This window comes from Armigeres subalbatus, chromosome 1 (assembly GCF_024139115.2).
Source record: "Armigeres subalbatus isolate Guangzhou_Male chromosome 1, GZ_Asu_2, whole genome shotgun sequence".
NCBI classification, from domain to species: domain Eukaryota; kingdom Metazoa; phylum Arthropoda; class Insecta; order Diptera; family Culicidae; genus Armigeres; species Armigeres subalbatus.
In genome coordinates, this window is record NC_085139.1 from 74,221,606 (window position 1) to 74,241,885 (window position 20,280).

Below are 20,280 nucleotides of genomic sequence, written 5' to 3' on the forward strand. Positions count from 1 at the left end.
GAACCAAACCGCGGGCTGTTATGGCAGCCTATAACCATGAAGCACCTAAACGACTTCGAATTGGCTGATGACGTTGCAATCCTCGCGCAACGGCGCTCTGATATGCAAAGTGAGCTCAACGACCTTGCCGAGCGCTCCTCTTCGGCAGGTTTAGTCATCAACGTCAACAAAACCAAATCGTTGGATGTAAACACGGTGACTCCTTCCAGTTTCACAGTAGCCGGGGAACCAGTGGAGAATGTTGAAAGCTTCCAATATCTTGGTAGCCAAATGGCGTCAGACGGCGGTACCAAGATCGACATAGGCGCACGGATCAAGAAAGCAAGAGCTGCCTTTGCGAGTTTAAGAAATATCTAGAAAAACAGGCAGATAAGTGAACGCACCAAAACACGAATTTTCAACTCTAACGTGAAATCTATGCTGTAATACGCTAGCGAAACATGGTGTGTATCAGTGGAGAACACCCAACGGCTGCAGGTGTTCTTTAACAGATGCCTGCGGTATATAATTCGGACCTGGTGGCCTCACAACTGGATCTCAAACAACGCGCTCCATCGTCGTTGTCACCAGAGGCCGATAGCTACAGAAATTCGGGATAGGAAGTGGTGCTGGGTCGGCCACACTCTACGTAGGGGCGGAATCTGTAAACAGGCATTGGGCTGGAACCCAACGGGACATCGCAGCAGAGGCAGACCCAGAGGATCATGGCGGCATAGCCGCAATATAAAAATAAAAGAATTCGACCGAAATCTAACCTGGCAACAGGTTAAAGCGATAGCTGGACAACGCTCAGGATGGAGATCTTTCAAGTCGGCCCTTTGCACCACCGGAGGTATACAGAATCCATAAGTTTACGCATTTTCGGCGTACGATCAACGTATACAGCCCACAGTAGTCTACTGTGTTGTGAAAGCGCAACAATATGCCACCCATCTATTATGGATTATATTCTTTCATGCAAAGTAGGTGCTAAATACTGCACCCAAAAAACAAATCTGACAATTATTGTATAAAATCTTGGCATATACAATTCTGTAAGCTCTCCCTTCCGATTATGGGACGAAAAAAGTCCTTTCTACCGTCCTGAGCGTTAGCAGCTCCGATTACTATTTCCACGTCACGCTACGTCGTTGACACCCTGCATAGGCTTTATCAGGACAACCATAAAACATGTCCTTCAAGTCGTCAGATGTATTGTTTGTCGGTGCGTAGATGTTGATTAAGCTGTAATTGGAGAATTTTATCGTGTCCTCAGATAGCCAGTCGGGAGATGGCGAGTTCGTTTCTCGTTCCAGCCTAGGATGTTTCAATTAATAACTGAGGAAATGCTAATACTTAGTTGAAAAGCAGACCAAGTTCCAGTTGAAATGTGAAGCCATCGAAGAAGAAGATATTTTTTAAATCATGGAGGAAAGACAAATACACGATTAGTGGTGGTGATCCAGATAGAAAAATGATGTATGGTTACATATCGCGGAAAAAGGCAAATTGGCAAATGGCGATGAGGCAAACAACAGTGGTGGCGGGATGGTAATGAACCTAGGAGCACGCGCTCAGGACATACGTCTCCAGATCTCCAGGGATTTTAGAAGGAGATCGGCCGACTGAAAACAATAAAGCATCTGGGGTTGACCAACTACCAGGAGAGCTGTTTAAATACGGTGGTGAGACACTGCAGTGGCTAATGCGATGCACTGGATAATTACCAAAATTTGGTAGGAGGAGGTAGGAGGAATGGATGGCCAGTGTCGAGTTTCCCATCTACAAAAGGGTGATAAGCTGGATTGTAGTAACTATCGCGCAATCACATTGCCGAACGCCGCCCCAAATTTTATTCCGCCGAGTAACACCAATTGCAAGAGACTTCGTGGGGCAGTACCAGGTGGAGCTCTACCACGGACCAAGTCTTCGCCGTACGTCAGATATTGCAGAAATGCCTCGAAAACAACGTGGCCACACATCATCTATTCAACAACTTCAAAGCTGCATATGATACATAACCAGCTATGACAGCTAATGCATGAAAACGGATTTCCGGATAAAGTGACACGGTTGATCAAGGCGACGATGAATCAGAAGATGTGAGAAGTCCGATTCGCGAATTAATCCTTCTCTTCAGTCCCCTGCGCGAATGGGACCAAAGCCTAAGTGTACCAAATCTGATTTGAATTGGTCCTGGGGGTTGGGAGTTACACTGAACTGCTCGTTTTCCACAGACAACCACTCCCCCCATTCCATCCCCTTTTCCAAATGACCCTCCCATCCTCTTTGTTAACTTCCCTTGAGGATAGAGAACGTGTGTACCAAATTTCGTTGAAATCGGCCAAGTGGCTCAGAGGTAGTTGGCGAACATACATACTTACATATAGATACATATAGATACATATATATACAGTCCCATCCCGATTTTGGCTACAACCTCGAAAATATTTTTTTTATTACTTTTTAGAGCTAAAACCTTTTAATTAATATGTAATAGAATAAACAAAACCAAAAGTGAATATCATTAAGGTTTATATGCGTATTATGGGCTCTGTACGAATAGTGGGCACTTTCACTGAAATAATGAATCACCACTCGTATCACCGCTCATTGCAAACAATTTCTATTTAAACTTTTCTGTTCTTTTAGTCAAAGTTTCCACGTACCTATTCACACTACCCTAATATAACCAGCCCACCGTAGAATGTCATATTTTTTGGCATTCTCACTGATTTTGTCGTCGACAAGCTGACTCACACCGTTGTACATAGTACAACACCTATTAAGCGAAGCCCGTTGTTTACATCACAATGCAAGCGATACTGCATTAGTGATCCAGGAGCAAGCATACCCAAGTAGGTTTAATTGCTAGTGATTAGCACATTCGATTTTCTAAATACGCTATATAGCCATCAAGTTGTTTTGCTCATTATGCGCCTCTTTCCCTATATCAGCCGAGAAACTGTCATTTTATCATTTTAACCGTATTTCTGCTGCATTGTCTGTCTTATTGTTTAAAATTGACGCAAATTTGTCTAGCGATTAATATCAGAACACTATTGGCTTTTCCAGTTTCCTGATGTGTCAAATGCATAACGAGCGTTTTGATTCCAGCATGTTTACAACAGTTCAACCGTAAGGGTAAGCGTTTGGTAACATGTAACCGTAAGGTTCTCAAGCAGGCATTGAAAAAAACAAGATCATGAGAAAAAATCTGGTTAATTTAAGCCAACTTGATGCTCTGCCGCGGGGCAAGTTATGAGCTTCCTAAAATCTTTAAAATTGGACGTTCGATGATTCACTGTTTAAGGACAATCATCGTAGAATTCAAATTTAAAAGACTCGTGTTTTTAAAGGCACACCACTCAATATGGGAGCAACGCACAAAAGTTGCAGCAAAGCTGAAATAATGAAATTGACAGTTGTGCGTTGATTCCGTATTAAGTGGTGTGCCCTTGAAAACGCGAGTACTTTTAAATTTGGATTCTATGATGCTTGTCCTTAATGATCTTCAACGCTCACCAATGGGAGCCTATTGAGAGAAGCGAATCACTTGCTAACACAACAATGAGCGTCGATACGGTGCGCTTTTAGAAGAAGACATTCAAGCATTCTAAAAATGAAGGCCTCTAAGAGTCTAGAACTCTAGCACACTGAATGGGAGGCGTTGATGCTTTCTCTTGACTATCTTATCACCTTGAAAGAAGAGCGAATAAAGCACAACGCATGATGTGGTTTGATTGCCTGGCTTCATTGTACTAGAGCAACGAGCATAGCAACGAGTATCTACGCTCATTGGTACTAGAGCAAGCGGGGTACGCATGCAAAAATCGTAGCTTACATGGTTACATGGCTTGGCTTGTTAGACGGTGTTGCTCATTGTTTATCACAGCAACGATCGCTCCTACTCGTTGTTTGGCATCCATCTGAGCGAGGCAGTTCACTCATTGGCTATGGATGCTACGATTGCAATAGATCAATGCTCACTCACACTTCCAATGCCTGCTCTCGAGTGTTCTGTTTGTGATGGCGAAGTATCAGAAGTGGAGTACCTCCTGTGAAGTTCCCATGAGATCGCTGGTGTAATTCTAGCTGCTTCGATAGGCGAGTGATGCGTCAGATGTGGTTTTATTATTATTTATTCAGCCTAAGGCCAGAATGGCCTCAGTCACGCAGTCTACGGAGTTTCCGTAAATCGTCTTCAATCTGATCGATCCACCTGGATCGCTGCACACTTCGCCTTCTTTGTGCCTGTCGGATCGTTGAAGAGAACCATTTTCACTCCAAGTCCTCCACAAGCATTGTCTAGATCTCGTGTCCAAGGAGGACTACCGCCACCGGTTTAATGAGGGAGTCTGTTTGGTACGGTGGCGGACTTTATTCGATCGGAGTGTTTTTTGGAGTCCAAAGTACGTACGCTTTCCTGCCACGTTGCGTCTTCGAATTTGTCTGCTGGTATCGTATCGGAGGTCAAGTGATCCCAAGTACATGAATTCTTCAACAATCTTGATTTTGTCGCTATTGATACAAGCTTGTGGTGAATGGCCGTTGTCTTCTCTTAAGCCTACTTCGTCTTCAACGTGTTAATGTAAGTCCAATCCAATCTGCTTTGCTTCCCCCTTCAGCCTGATGTAGGATTCTTCCATCTACATTGTATGCGCTTGACCAATGTGCAGAATGCAGATTTCTGTTACCATTTTCTCAAACAATGGAATGTGTTATGCCTTGCGTTCATTTTTTCCATAATGTCAGCTATAATTGTGCACAGAACTTTACTCTTAATCACACCGACCACAAGAAAGTTTGCCTACAATTGAAACATTTTTTTATCACCACAAATTTTTGTAAGGACGTGGCCGACGCTATTGTTAATTTCAAATATTATTTATTATTCAATTTGTATTATGAAATTGACGAAATATGAAATTGAAATTGGAGATTGTTTCAATTATAATGTATCGTATTCAATTGTATCGCAAAAATGTCAATTATGATGCACGTGCATCACTTAAACACACTCCACATACTTTGTAGTACATATTCTAAGTATTTAGCTCTAAGTATTTATATATAAATATAAGATAAGATAGAGGATAGATAATGTGAGTCGGAAATGACGTTTCATCTGGAGACGTTATGGTAATAAAGAAGGAAACGAAGTCGTATTTGCCACGACTTACGAAAACTTCTTCCAATAGAAGTTAAGCCCCGAACGCAATAGAACGGAACAGCGATGGAAAAGGCATGCGTGGGTGACGTTTGAATCTTTGTTTACAAAATCACATACGTCCTATTGAACAAGTACCCGAGATATGGAAAAGCAGTCAAATTCTGCCGTTATCGTCGCCATTTCGTTCCATTGCGTTAAGATTTTTCAGTGAATATACAATATTCGGCTCAGGACTCTAGTGTGTAAAAGTCTAACAAATATAATATTCCTATATACTAAGGAAAATGGACGTATTATTTTCAATTAAATGCCTTATGAAAATTTCCCACAAGGAATCAGTATGAATTTCAATATGCTGCCTTATGAATGACTATTTTCATTAAAAAAAAAGTGAAGTGCGGCAGGCTGGATTCGAATCACGGACGTCGAAGTTAGAAGGCCGGTAAGATTCATATGGCGCCAGTTATGTTTTACGAGATTTTTATGTCCTCCTTTTTCACCCAAATGTTCTCCTCTTTTGGTACGATTCTGGTGAACGTGGGACCGACTGTTTACTTCGATGAAATTTACTTCCAGTTGGCAGCAGCAGTAAAAAGTGTAGACAACAACCTTCCGTGCACCATGTTTACGGTACTCCTCACTGTGTGGAGATACCGGCTTTACAGAGATGATCTCCTACACTATGTTTGCACTGATTAGTAGTTTTATACTGATGAAATTTCGATTTTACTTATGGGCAGGCATTGAAAGCGTGAGTGGAGCGGACGAGCATTGATCTAATTCAATCATAGCATCCTATGCCAGTGAGTGAACAGCCTTGCTCAGATGGATACCAAACAACGATTATGAGCGATCGTTGCTGCGTAAACAACGAGCAACAGCGTTCGCCAAGCCAAACTTGGTATAGTATCCAGGGAAGCTACAACTGAAGCATTTGTGTTACGCTTGCTCTACTAGAATAAAAGCAAAACACATCAGGTGAGAAAGGAGAGAAAGTATCAAAGCCTCCCATGCAGTGTATCAGAGTTCCAGAGAGTAATTCTGTAAGAGTAACGTATGAAAAGATTTTTCTAACAGCGTGTGGTAACAATACTCATTCACCTGTCATAAGACGAGTTTGAACAATCCCATTGAATTCCACCACTTAATTGTATCCTGACAGATACGTATTTCGACCTCAACAGTAAGGCCGTCTTCAGTGTCTTGTACTTGACTCGACTCGAATACTCATTGTTAGGTTACCAAGTGATGACAATCTTTAAACATTGAATTAACGAACGCCAAATTTCAACGATCTAGAAAGCTTCAGCGAATAGGCCGCAGTAGACCATCAAGTCGGTATGAATTTAGCCGATTTTTACTCATGAACTGTTTTTTTTTCAATGCTTGCTTATGGGTCGTTGTTCTGAATTTCTTCTAGAAAGCCGGCACCGCTCTGTACGGTAGTTACCACTACCCGCTCCCTGGAAATATGAATTGAAGCGAATTGGGAGGAATACGAGCGCGCTATGTCGTCTGCCTGCGCGGACCAACGTCCCTCGACGTTCACCGAGCTCACCGGCACGATTCTAGCCTCCGCCCAACAAGCTATCCCCCAATCCAGTGGTCGTCCCGGCCGTGGAGCACTTGGGCGGTGGACCGAGGAAACTCGGTAAGCTGTTGAACTCAGACGCAAGGCCCATAATTAAACGGCCCCCTTCGGACGTGAAAGTTCCTTTTCTTAAGCTCGTCAACGACATTTGGGAAAACCGCACGTTCCCAGACGAGTGGAGGAAAGGTTTCGTTGTGCCTCTCCCGAAGAGCAGCGTGACTAGCCGTGATGTATCCAAAACCGTTCTGGAAGCCGACAGAAGCACATATTTCGCCAACCTGGGCAGTGTACTACAATAAGCGTATGAGGAAGGCAAGCATGTTGACTTTGTGTCACTCGATATCGCCAAGGCTTTTAACCGGACCTTGACCCCTTTGGTCCTTAGAAAACTACAAAACTGGAGTATCAAAGGCAACATGCTTGCTTTCGTAAAAAACTTCCTCACCCGACGAACCTCCCCATTGGCGGCACAGCATCGGACGAGTACCCTGAAAAAACTGGCGTCCCCCAAGGGTCGGTCCTAGCGGTGACGCTTTTCTTTATCGCTATGGACGGGGTTTCCAGCGTTCTACCCGCGAACGTATATCTATTTGTATGCGACGACGACATTTTATTGGTCGTAGTCTGCCGTGGAACGCCTGGAAGGACCAGTATTAGGACTCAGGCAGCGGTAAGTTCCATCAATTGCTGGGCTTCATCCGTCGGCTTTGTCATGAACGCCAGTAAATGTGTCCAGGGACACGTCTGGAGCGACCGGCATCAGCTAGCAAGACCCTCCATAAAGCTAAACACGAATGCCATCCGCAACCGAAAGATCGTCCAGATGCTTGGTGTCGACATCGACCGAAAACTAACCTTTTTACCGCACTTCCGGGCGGTGTAGGAAGCATGTAAATCCCGCATTAGTCTCATTTAAATGCTCTCAGTTTGAAAAAAAAACACCGTTCCAATAATAGGAGTACTTAAGCATCGTAATTACTTCTTCTTCATTGGCATTACATCCCCCACTGGGACAATGCCGCCTCGCAGCTTAGTGTTCATTAAGCACTTCCACAGTTTTTAATTGAAGTTTGATGGTCATCTGTCGCAAAGCCGCCTCTTCGCTGCTACCACCTCAGGAAATGGCAAAATCCCTCCCCCAGACGAGGCTGACCGGATCCTGAGACGTGTAGCCGGTACCAGTTTCCCCCCAGTGGCGCGGGATCACTGGCATGGAGCAAAAGGGCTGGCTGATGCCTCCTGTTAACATCAACCGCACCATCGCCTCCCGGTTCAAAAGAGGTGATAACACAGATGAACTCCGAAGATCCGTACTGGAACTCATTGCAACACGCTTCCGAAATAGTGAGATTCGGTATACCGACGGATCCGTCATCAGGCGAGGAATAGGATTTGTAGTCTGTGGATCTAATCTGGCCAAATCAGAGCCATTTTTGTTGCGGCCACTTCCCCGGCGAACAAGCCAATTGCGGTCTTCACGGACTCCGCAAGTGTAATTTCCGCCCATCAAAGTATGACTCCAAAACACCCCTGGATCCAGGGAATCCTTTCAGGTATAATCCCCGGTACCACCTTTGCCTGGATCCCCGGCCACTACGGCATTAGGGGAAATACCAAAGCCGATGCCCTGGCCAGTGTCGGACACGTGGTTCTACTTTACATCCACTCCGTCCCGCTGACCGACGTTAAGAAATGGACGAAGAGCATCGTCGGCCAAGACTGGTCTTGTACTTGAAGCAATAGCAGAGGACTCTTTTTGAGGAAAATTTAAAGGATCCATCGGCTCCTGGAATGATCCAGCTACTTAAAAAGAACAACAAGTGATAAGGCCGAACAAGGCCAACACACACCATTCTGTATATGATTCTACAAGAACTGAATGAGCCTCATAGTTCTTCGTCGTAAATAGTGCATTCTAACTGCAAATCACTGTATTTCTATGTTTCTCCGTACATTTTTACAAATAGGCTTCCAACGAGTTTGGAATCACCCAAACATTGACCTATTTGGCTGGAGCATCAGGGCATTAAATAGTCCGAAAAAAAAGGCGCTCCATCGAGAAATTTGGAATAAGTTTTTTCCACACTAATTTGAGCCAACCTTCCCTGTATGCGTTGCGCGTTGCGTTGCGTTGTAACGGAGTATTTCGTAGATTGCATACTGATAGTTGTCATGTATATTCTTTACCTTTCTTACCCCAATTGCTTATGGATTTCCATTTGGGATTCAATGGAAATCCAATAGGGGGTCCAAAATGATAAAACATGAAAGCTATCATTGCCGACCACGCCCATCTTCTCCGTTACTAGGAAAGGGAAGGAAATGATGATATGACATCTACTTAACAAGAGGCCAGCGACTCACCGACGCCCTCATAGTTGTCAAGGAATTGGATGGTGGGTAGGGTATGTGGTTTAAGAGTATCATTATAAGCAAATGATATAAAATTTGTGGAAATACGTTGGGAGTGACTTTGCTAAGAAATTTATGTCACTCCATTATCCTTGCCGATGATTTTCCTCGGATGGGGCGAAGGTATTAGCCTTGCCCTGGCTAATAGCCTAGGTTTAAGCGCCTTTGCTCGCTCTCTGAAACGAAAAAAGAGCAAAGAGAAATTAAATTCCCCTTCCCCCCTGATATGATAATGATTTTGATCAACAAATGAATTCTAAGTGGATGAATAAATGATCAAACGGCTGCAAACAAGCCTCTATTGTCGTAGCAGAAGCAAACCCGCCTCAATACGACAGGCAGAAGCACATGTTTGTGATTCAAACGCGATCGACTGTTGTTAAATTTCGATACACATAGTTGGGTAAAGAGAAAAGATGTGAAATATTGCTAAAGTAGGATTCGATGGATACGGGGAATTGACTCATATGCCACCGTTATTAGCTGGTTACGGGACAGCTTTCTCGCAAGGGCAGCTGTTGTATAATTGGTAATACGTCCGTGTTCTTAATGGAATAGTGCGGGTTCAAGTTCCACCGGCAGCCGAACTCTCCCTCGCACACCTCATAAAAAACACCCTCCAATGGCAAACCCAACTATGTGCATCAAAACCAACATCCCTTCCAAAAAAGAAAAAATCCGACCTCCCTTACAATTGATGACTTGTAAAAGCAAAAAAGTAAAAAATAAAAAAATATATGTGTAACAAAAAAAATAAAAACACAGTAAAAAGAGTATATTTACATTCTTACACATAAAAACATACACTTTATGATGCTGTCACATTTTCATATGATGCATAAACAAATTTATTTATGATCATCTTGTTTTAAGATCATGAATGCTCCATAATTCTTCAAGAAACAATAATTAAAAAAAAATCATTGGATGCTCCGTAGCAGTGACTCGGTATTGCAGTTACAACAGACTTGCAGACTTTTATGGCAATAAATAGGATTTTTCTGTGAATTAGTGTACACGGTCTTATCCCATTTCCTAATAATTTATTCAATATGTTATAAAATGCAAAAGATAATTTGTTTACTTAAGATGGTATTCAGAGGCCATAAAATTTTAATTGAAAATAACGGATTTAATTGTAATATCAGTCTCTTGAATAAAAAGGATGAACTGTTTGTTCTGCAACAAATATGATATACCTTTTAAAAACAATCCTTCTCAGTTATTTTTTTATGAAAGATTTTAAGCTCTATAGTTTAATTGGAATTACCTTGGTTTTACATATGTCAATATAGTAAGGTGAATATTTTGATACATATTTTAATATTTATATTGTTAATATTTGTCTTTTGATTAAAATCATACTTATGGAATGAGCTTTCGAATCAAAAGATAAACGAGCACACAGATCTAAGTCCATAAGGAATTATTAAATACTAATCCACTTGTCATAAGACGAGCCTGCACAATCCCATTCAACTCCACCACCCAATTGTGTCCCGGAAGACACGTATCTCGACCTCAACAGTAAGGTCGTCCTCAGTGTCTCGTATTTGACTACAAGTACGAGACACTGAGGACGACCCCACTGCCGATAGGCCAAAACACGCATCCGCCAAGGCACAACCAAGTGGTGGAACCAAACGGGACCGTACAAACTCATCCTATGACAAGTGAAGACATTCCACTAAAAAGCTCAAAATAATTTTCTTAACTAAATACTAATGTTGGTACAAGAAAGACAGAAATCGTAACATTTCTGACTTTTAAATAAGAAAATATACATATAGAATGTAACGCAGACTAAAAGCAAATGGATAACAAGGATAATCGGAAAGGGCTCACCAAATTTTTCGTGGAAATGAGTTGGGGTATGTTTGAGATATCCGAGGTCCATCGTCTTGTTTGAATTAGTAAAGTATGGTTCAATTCTTGAGCACATATTCTTGTCTTCATCAGCATTTGTTGTTCAATGGCGCCCTCAGAATCACAATCCTTTAGTCACTTTGGTCCACCTCTTTTAAACTTTCACTGTTGATTTTTCTGCAATTTTTCATACTTGCAAAGATAACTTTCACATTTTTTTTTTAATTTTCATTCATCCAAAAATTTACAGCCAAAAATCTGCTGTCCAGAAAAATACGTCAGTTTTCCTGGCCTTGACTACTACGATCTCCAAATTTGAGCCAACCTTCCCTGTATGATCCATTTTCAAAATTTGAACCAAAACCGATGCATTGTGTGTGACATTTTGGTTTTCAAAATCAAGGTTTCAATTATTGCCCCGAACAAGCATGCCGTCAAAGCACTCGTGGTATGAATCACATATTTGATCGACTGACAGGGAAAGCACGCTTTAGAAAACTGTAAAACAAATTCAATAAAAGTGAATGCGTTTACTCGCGACTGCAACGATCAATGCACGGGTTCCCAAACTCTTTCCGTCTGTTTTGTGGCACCCGTGGCTACTCATCCAACAGACAAAACAGGTTGGAAACTCACTTCAGATGCTCGTTCGAATCGCCGCGCACATGCATCATGCAAAGAAGGCGGTCTTCCTTTCCATAAAGGTAGGTGAGCTGCGAGCATATAGCGATCGCCAAGAGTCTGTAAAAGGCCGACGCACTTGTCGCCGTCATCGTCCACAACGTGATTGAAATGCGTGTGGATGCGATTATTAGTAGGTACCTACAGTGTGTAACGCGTGCTGCAGGAATATACTTTTTTTTATGAATGCAGCCTTTCCATCGAATCGGAATTCAATTTGTTTGGCATGACAAATTGACGGCAACCGGCGACAATGACGCACTGGTGATCGAAAATACCGCAGAGGGGCGTAGTTCTCGATTGAAAAAGTTGTTTGACACAGTTTACAACTTTTGGTCATCACGTTCGGTACATAATTGTGTGACGGTTTTCGTCTGGGTCACTTTCGATCATGTGTGTAAAATAGCTTCGATTTTGAAGGTTCTGCTAACCCACTGTGTATGTAAATTAACGTTGTGCCTAATCATTTTTTTTTGTTTATCGTTGCAGCCGTCACCGTGCGATACCTGACGAAACGATATATTGGAGAGTACAGCTCTTCGAGAGGTTCGTCACTCACTTTCACAGGCGCATCATTGAAGTCTTCTGTATCTAATTGCAGTTTTTCGTTCTAGATTTCGTCTACCGGCACAGCGTTATCTATGACAATGTCACAACCGAAGTGGAAATTTTGGACACATCCAAATGCGACGTAAGTTTCATAGCCAGTAAATGCAGCCTCCAAGGGTCTAAATTTGTTTTTGCCATCTCGCATAGAAACGGGGCTGCCTGTACGAGCATCTCCGATGGGGTGACGCATTCGTCGTGGTGTATTCCATCTGTGATAAGGCTAGCTTCGAGGAGGCTGCCGACTATTTGCAGCAGTTGACAAAGCTCAAGCTGCCCTCCTACTACACGATCTTGCTGCTCGGGAACAAAAGTGATCTTGATCATGCAAGGTAATTATGTAGCCATTAGCGAATAATTATTTATGTATAAGAAATATTTTCTTCCCCCACGTTCATTGTTGCCGTAAAGTTATTTCGTAACTTTTGTTTTTTGCATAAACTATTCCTTTTATTCACTTCCCTAGCTTTGAGCAACAGGTAATTAGTATCGATTCCATGTTGTTTGTAGAATATGCTAGAATTGTGAAAAGACTTAGCAAAAATCAGTCTTCGATTGGAAAACAAGCCTATTCGAAAAATGTTACCAACATTTATTTTACGGAATGTGCTGATTTTTTCATTAGTTTAACTGTACAGGATTGACTGAAATGAAAAATTGAAGTTTTTCCAGTATTTATCCCAAGCCTAAATATTTGCATTTAGCATTAGCATTTGCATTTGCATTAGCAATTCGAAGAAAAACAACGTTTGACACGAATGCAAAAATCACACTGTCACTGCTTCTATTCATTTCTTTGATGACTCACTGATGTGCTCACTGATGATATTTTTTTTAACCTGTTTTTTGTAAAAACCATTTCAATTGTGTGTCTAACTTAAATATGTCGAAACGTGCATCGAGAAGCGTTTTTAAACTTTACGAAACTGAGTTTAAGGACAAGCCGCATAGAATCCAAAACTCAATATACTCGCGTTTTCAAGGGCCCATCATTCAATACGGAAGCAAGGCACAACTATCATTTTTTATTATTTCAGCTTTGCTGCGTCACAGCATGCGTGAAATAATGAAAATGGCAGTTGTGCGTTGCTTCCGTGTTGAATAGCGTACCCTTTAAAACGCGAGTGCATTAAGTTTTAGATCCCGGGAGGCTTGCCCTTAATCCGAGAACAATAATTCCACAATCATTCCATACGTCTTTCTCCTTCCAGGGAAATCTCCGTCAACGACGGCCAGGAGCTGTCCTTCCGCTACTCGTGCCAATTCTACGAAGTTTCGGCGGCGGAAAACTTTGCCGGCGTTTCGCTGGCCTTCCAGTCGCTCATCCGAGAGGCCCGCTCGACGCAGCTGTTCCGGGCCCTGCCACTGCGGCGAAAGCTCGGCGTCAACAGTGTCTCGAAAGCTCTCGGGAATATTTTCGGCAAAAACAGCAGCAAAGGCGAACGGAAGAAGAGGCCTTCGCTCAGTATATGACGTCCAACGAAGATGGTAGACCACGATTCTGGGCGTGTGGTGTAAATAGAGCTAAGTTGGAGCGATTGTACAACGATTAGATTATAGGATGTAAAATGTAGATAACGATTTATTAGTTATAAGTTAATATACTCATTACTCAATCCACAACCATTCCTTAGTTGTAAAGTGTCATTTTTGCGGACAAGTAAATGTACATAATAGATCTTTCTGCAACATTTTGAGACATTAAATGTAGTTTTATATTGTAAAATGCAAGAAATCACTTATCGCAAATATTTTAAGAGATTTCCTAAGTAGTTTAAAAACAACAATATTGAATTGATTTCATTACGTGGACACACGACGTTCCTATATCTGTTAGCTTGTAAGTGCGCGCACTTTTTTATTTGATGCGATATTTGAACCTGAATAAATCAAAGCAGTTTGGATTATTATTTTCGGATACAGAATTGTTTTAAATTTTCTCTTTATCACTGCCAAAATTTGTTGTCTTCCTTTATTGATGTGAATTTTTAAATTTTAAGTTCTTCAGTCGAGAGTACCAAGGCCAGAATCATTTGGCAGGGGGCGGGGATAGGCTGGTCCAACCGTGGGACCTTACATTGGACCTTACAATTTTAAATTGAATGAGATAAATATTACCATTTTAAAGTTTGAATAGAACTAGTTATTGAATAAAAATAATCGAAACAATGAAATTTAGAGTATACGGCTCGAACCAACCTTGGCCCAATATGCTACGGTTGAGCACATTTATCATTATAAACTGTTATAAATCTTCATAAATTGCATTTCCAACCATGATTATTCCATCAGCCAGGTTGCTTACTTTTGGTTTTGACGCCAAACAGCAAAAACAATGAATGTCCACCAAATCTCATTTAAACCCGCGAAAGTCTCGAGCAAAAAGGACAAAATGTTGACACTTTGTCCCCAGGGATGGGAAAAATCGAATTTTCAAAAAATCGAGTTTGATCAAAACTCACCCGCGATCTTACTTTTAAACTATCAAGTGATAAAAACTCGCCAACGATTAAGAACCGTTTGAAAATCGTATCGTGATTTCAAGCATTTACCGTTACGTTTTGAAATCTTTTTCCTTACTACCATGAAACCATAATGCCAAATAGAAGATATAACAGGACTGTTGACAATTAGCTGATATTAGTAAAGATTAATGTTTGAACGACAACTCGCCTACTGTTTTCACGTGAAAAGTTTTCATATGAAAATTGCAATCATTATCGTCTGATGATGATTCAGCACAACACTAATTTCTTTTTTCAGCTCACTTGGGACGGGTGATTGTTGATTTCGAACATACGAAAGATAAAGATGGGTTGCTGTCACAAGTTACAAGTCATTTTGCATGTAAGATACAACCTAGGGTGACCATATGATTTTTTTCCAAAGGAGGACAGTTCACCCGAATTTAGCGAAAAAGGAGGACATTTGGTTGAAAAAGGAGGACAATAAAAATCATCGATCGATTCAAAATTTTTAAAATGATTGAGAATATTATATTTGTTAGTTTTTTGCACATTAAAGTGCATTAAAAGAAGTTTTTGTAAATCGAGACAAATACAACATCTTCTCATATTTTATTAAGTAATCTGTTATCTTTATTAACTCTAAATGTTCCTCTTTTCGACTTTCATTATAGTCTACATAAAGCACTTTCTAATTATAAACTACCAGCAAAATCTTCTTAATGGAAAGACAAATTTTGAATATTATTATGCTGACATTTTCAGCGATATTCAACAGAATTCTAACAAAAATCAGTGTTTTCAATTCTAAATACTATATTGAAAAATAGCCAACTTACCGAATATTAGGTTCTATAAGGATCGAAAACAAGATACTTTGTTGTCCAGCGAATTTTTTTACTTGAATGCCATCGCGAATCAAAATTTAAGGCATATGAATTAGAATGATACTGTTAACTGTATGACCACAAAGTTCTCAATTGAACAAATTCTAAACTGTTTAGATTTAGACTAAAGAAACTCAAAACTGTCCAGATTAGTTTTAGGTATTTCTATTCCGGCGGCTGCTCTGTGCATCATATATTCAAAAAGCATACCGTGCAACGCCTTTAAAAGGCAATTTGATGGGTTTTTACTCGCAGAAAATTTTGAGAAGTATTTACATTCTTTTTTCCATCCATTTCTCACAGTTCCGATGCTTCTGATATTTTTGAACCCTGTATTACTGTAACTCACGCGTTTCACTTAATGGAAAATATTTCAGAATTAAAACCAGAAACGCAAACGTGTTCAATGTTTTGTTACAGAATTGACTTCTGACGTATTATTGTTTGTTAAACTAGATTTTTTTCATTTTTTAGCTATCAATGCAACTGTTTTTCCAAAAAAATCAAAAAGGAGGACATTTTAGCGCAAAAGGAGGACATCTGGTTTTTAATGAAAAAGAAGGGCATGTCCTTGTTATGATTTACTAGTAGTTAGATCGCCAATCTATTATTATATTAGTCTCTATAACTTTGTCCCACCTGTTATGATCAATGTACCTTGATACGATGAAATAAAACGTCATTCTGTTATAGTCGGTCGAAGAGAAAACACGCTGTTTTTACTGTACTCTCCAAATTACGACAGTTGGCGACGAGTCGGATGGGATACAACCCATTGAAGGGAGGAACGCTAGCATTACAAGCCGATCAGTTCGCAATTCTGTTCGACAAATGCGGAAGACGAAAGAGGTTATGATTTGCTGCTACTAATACAAAGAAGGTGTGGACTGATGTGAAATCATTGCTGCTTCTACCAATACTACGTGAAAACATCTCTGCTGTTTGCTACCGTACACTGGAAGAGTGTCGTGCTATTTGCTGGTTCACTTGCGGAAGAAAGAGGAAGTGCTGTTGACTGCTGAAGTTTTGTGAAAGTTTTGCTGATGTACTGCTGCTGAGAGAGAAGACTACAGAAAATGCCGGCTTCGGATGACGATACTGCCCCTGCTGTGCCACCCACCTTCGCGTTCGAACCATACGAAAAACATAAATCGAAATGGTGCCGCTGGGTAAAGCGCCTCGAGAGTGCGATGCAAATTTTCGGTGTGCCGGATGCCAATAAGAAGAATATGTTGCTGTACTACATGGGATCGGATACATATAACCTGCTTTGCGATCATCTTTCTCCTACCGAGCCGGAAACAAAATCGTACGACGAAATTGTGGCTACGCTGGACAACTATTTTGATCCCGAACCACTGGAGATGGTTGAACTATGGAGATTCCGGTCCAGAAATCAACGTGAAGGAGAAACTATTCCGGAATTTATCACCGCCCTACAACGAGAAGCGAAACATTGCAAGTTCGGAACCTATCTTACGAAAGCTTTACGGAATCAATTAGTATTCGGAGTGCGGAATCAGCGGATTCGAACGCGGCTGATCGAAGAGCGAGATTTGACATTTGAGAAAGCCAAGGAAATTTCTTTGTCGATGGAGGCATCAGGTGAAGGAGCGGATGTGATTAACCGACGGATGCAGGACGTAAATCTGATGGACGAAAGGAAATCGAAACGACACGCTTCTTCAAACCAGATAACCGCTGGTACTGCTGACGTAAAGGTAACTAATACTACTAACAGATCTTGTTTTAGGTGTGGAAGTGAGACACATTTGGCTAATGTTTGTGTTCATAGAAATACAGTTTGCAGTTACTGCAAAATGAAAGGACACTTGAAGCGCGTGTGTCTCGGTTTTACATCTAATAATGCCCCTGCAGTGAAACGAAATGTAATTGCAAACAAGTATCCGAAGTTCAATACCAATATGGTCGAAGAACATGAACAGGATGAGTACTCTGATAACATTGAAGTAAATGAAATCTGCATGATCGATGTATGTAATGAGAAGATTCGAACAGGGACACGAGTGGAGCGAAATCAAACACGTTAGTTCAGTTCGAAGTACAGTTTGGAAGTGTTTATTATACCGTAAATAACAAAGAGTCAGAACATGATCAATGTGTATACATTCAGGTGATACAAATTACACATTCAAATATAAGTGGTAACATTTGCTCCAACACCCCTCCTCAAATTTATCACTTTTGAATTCCCAAAATAGAACAATGCTTCTTGAAGGTTGTAAGAACTAGACCTTTCGTCAACATGTCCGCTGGTTGTTCATTGCTCGGCAAATACTGAATTGTCACTTTTCGCTTCATAACACATTCTTTGATGAACTGCAATTTGACGTCCGTGTGTTTCAGTTTTTTGGGGGTGCATCAGATGAAGCAATTGCAATCGCCGATTGGTTATCCTCGAAAATAATGATGTTCTCTTTGTCCAGAATGTTCAACTCGTTGAATAACTTGGAGATCCACAACGATTCACAAATACAGTCGGCCAAAGCGCTACACTCTGATTCGGTAGACGACAGAGCAATAGTTCTTTGCTTACGTGTACTCCAAGACGTAGTTGCACCATATATTTGGAATACGTATCCAGATACAGAGTGACGATCATTGGGGTCAGTAGCCCAATTGGCATCTGCATAACCAGCTATCTGCTTAGCCGATTGTTGTCTCTTATACACCAATCCATGTTGCGTCGTTCCTCTTAAAAATCGTAATATCCTTTTCACCTGAGACCAATGCTCCTGGGAAGGATTGCACTGGAATTGACTAAAATAAGTCACAGCAGCACTAATGTCAGGACGAGTGGTTACCATCAGGTAAGTGAGGCAACCTATCAATTCCCGGTAAGGCTTGTCAAGTTTCTCTTCGTCCGATGACTTATAAAGCTGTAGATTTGGGACCATGGGCGTTGAAACTGGTTTGCATGCTTCCATGCCGAATCGCCTAAGGACGGCCTCGGTGTAACCGGGCTGGCTAAGTTTCATGATTCCATTCCTGACGTCTCGCTCGATCCGAATTCCCAGAAACATCTGAGCTTCTCCCAAATCTTCCATGCGAAACTCTCGTAGCAGCAGCCTCTTCACTGTTTCAACTTCCTGCAGATTCTTTGACATGATAAGAGCATCATCAACGTATAACACAAGGTACACAGGTCCGGATCTTCCTTGGCGAACATACAAACAACTGTCTTCCATACAGCGCTGGAATCCAATTTGTTTCACGAATTCGTCGAATCTATCATTCCAGGTCTTGGAAGACTGCTTCAGCCCATAGATGGATTTGTTTAGTTTACATACACGATTCCCCTCCGCAAATCCTTCTGGCTGGCGCATGTATATGTCCTCAGTGAGGATCCCGTTCAGAAAGGCCGCCTTTACGTCCATTTGATGAACTACAAAATTATGGTGGTTTGCTAAAGCTAGCATCATCCGCACAGTTGACATCTTGATCACAGGGGCATACGTTTCATGAAAATCATAGCCATAGCGCTGGGTGAAACCTTTAGCTACCAGCCTAGCTTTCCTCTTTTGAATAGAACCGTCCGGGTTGGTTTTCAGACGGAACACCCACTTGCAATCGACTGGCTTCCGTCCTTTCGGAAGGTCTACCAGATGCCAAGTGTCGTTGTCGGCCAAGGATTTGAGCTCTTCGTCGATAGCTACTTTCCACTCAGGCCAATCATCCCGCTCACGTAAATCTTCGATCGAGGTTGGAAGATTATCAACGTAACTTTCTGCGTTAAGCGCGAAAGCGATACAAGAATAGTCCTTAAGTCTTGTTGGCATGTTACGTTTACGTTCACTCCGACGGGTTTCCAAGGGATCTTGCTCTTCCAGACCGTTGCCATCTTCGCAGTCTCCGTATTCCTCATCTTCACTCACGTCCAGAAACTCGCACGGATGATGATCAGCATCGTCATTCTGCTCAGCAATCTCTGGATTTACAACATTAAACACAGGCTCCGGATTGGAGGAATAAACCTCCGAATCCACACGCATCGGTCCAGCCAACTCGACAGTTTCATTATCCTGTGTCTCTACAGAAGTAGCCCCTCCTCCACTCGATAGATCAGCAGATTCATTAACAGCAACGTCGCGACCGATGAATATCTTTCGGCCGTCCCACAGCCGATAACCATTCACTCCGTATCCGACAAAGAAACACGGTTTACTGCGCGCCTCCAGCTTGTTTCGTTTTTCTTTCGGTACGAAACAGTAAGCCTTACTACCGAAAATCCGGAACATGGAGACATCAGGTTTGTGGCTGTACCACATCTCATAGGGCGTCTTTCCACTCGGCAATGCTGCTGATGGGCTACGGTTGATGATGTACACAGCTGTCAAAACCGCCTCGCACCACATGTTCTCCGCCATCCCTGCATCCTCTATCATTGCCCTTGCTTTGTCCATAATCGTCCGATTAAGCCGTTCGCTCACGCCGTTCTGCTGCGGTGTGTACGGAACGGTGTACTCTAGCTGTATGCCCTTCAAACGGCAGAAATCACGAAATTTGTCCCCTACGTACTCGCCCCCATTGTCACATCTGAGCCGCGATATTCTGCTGTCAAAATGCGACTCTGCCATAGCCGCAAAAGTCACAAAAGCA

At 41.8% G+C, this 20,280-nt stretch overlaps 1 protein-coding gene across 9 annotated transcripts in view; it reads left to right on the plus strand.

Moving 5' to 3' along the window:
- The window catches only part of LOC134227170 (ras-related and estrogen-regulated growth inhibitor-like), a 193,360-nt gene extending 179,127 nt beyond the window's left edge, over window positions 1-14,233 (plus strand). For all 9 annotated transcript variants that reach the window (XM_062708553.1, XM_062708528.1, XM_062708486.1 and 6 more), the window contains 4 exons: window positions 12,192-12,248; window positions 12,317-12,393; window positions 12,459-12,640; window positions 13,520-14,233. In XM_062708553.1, coding sequence (XP_062564537.1) covers window positions 12,192-12,248; window positions 12,317-12,393; window positions 12,459-12,640; window positions 13,520-13,781 — 578 coding nt within the window. In that variant the 3' untranslated portion in view covers window positions 13,782-14,233. The remainder of the gene's footprint in view (window positions 1-12,191; window positions 12,249-12,316; window positions 12,394-12,458; window positions 12,641-13,519) is intronic.
- Window positions 14,234-20,280: the final 6,047 nt, after the last annotated feature.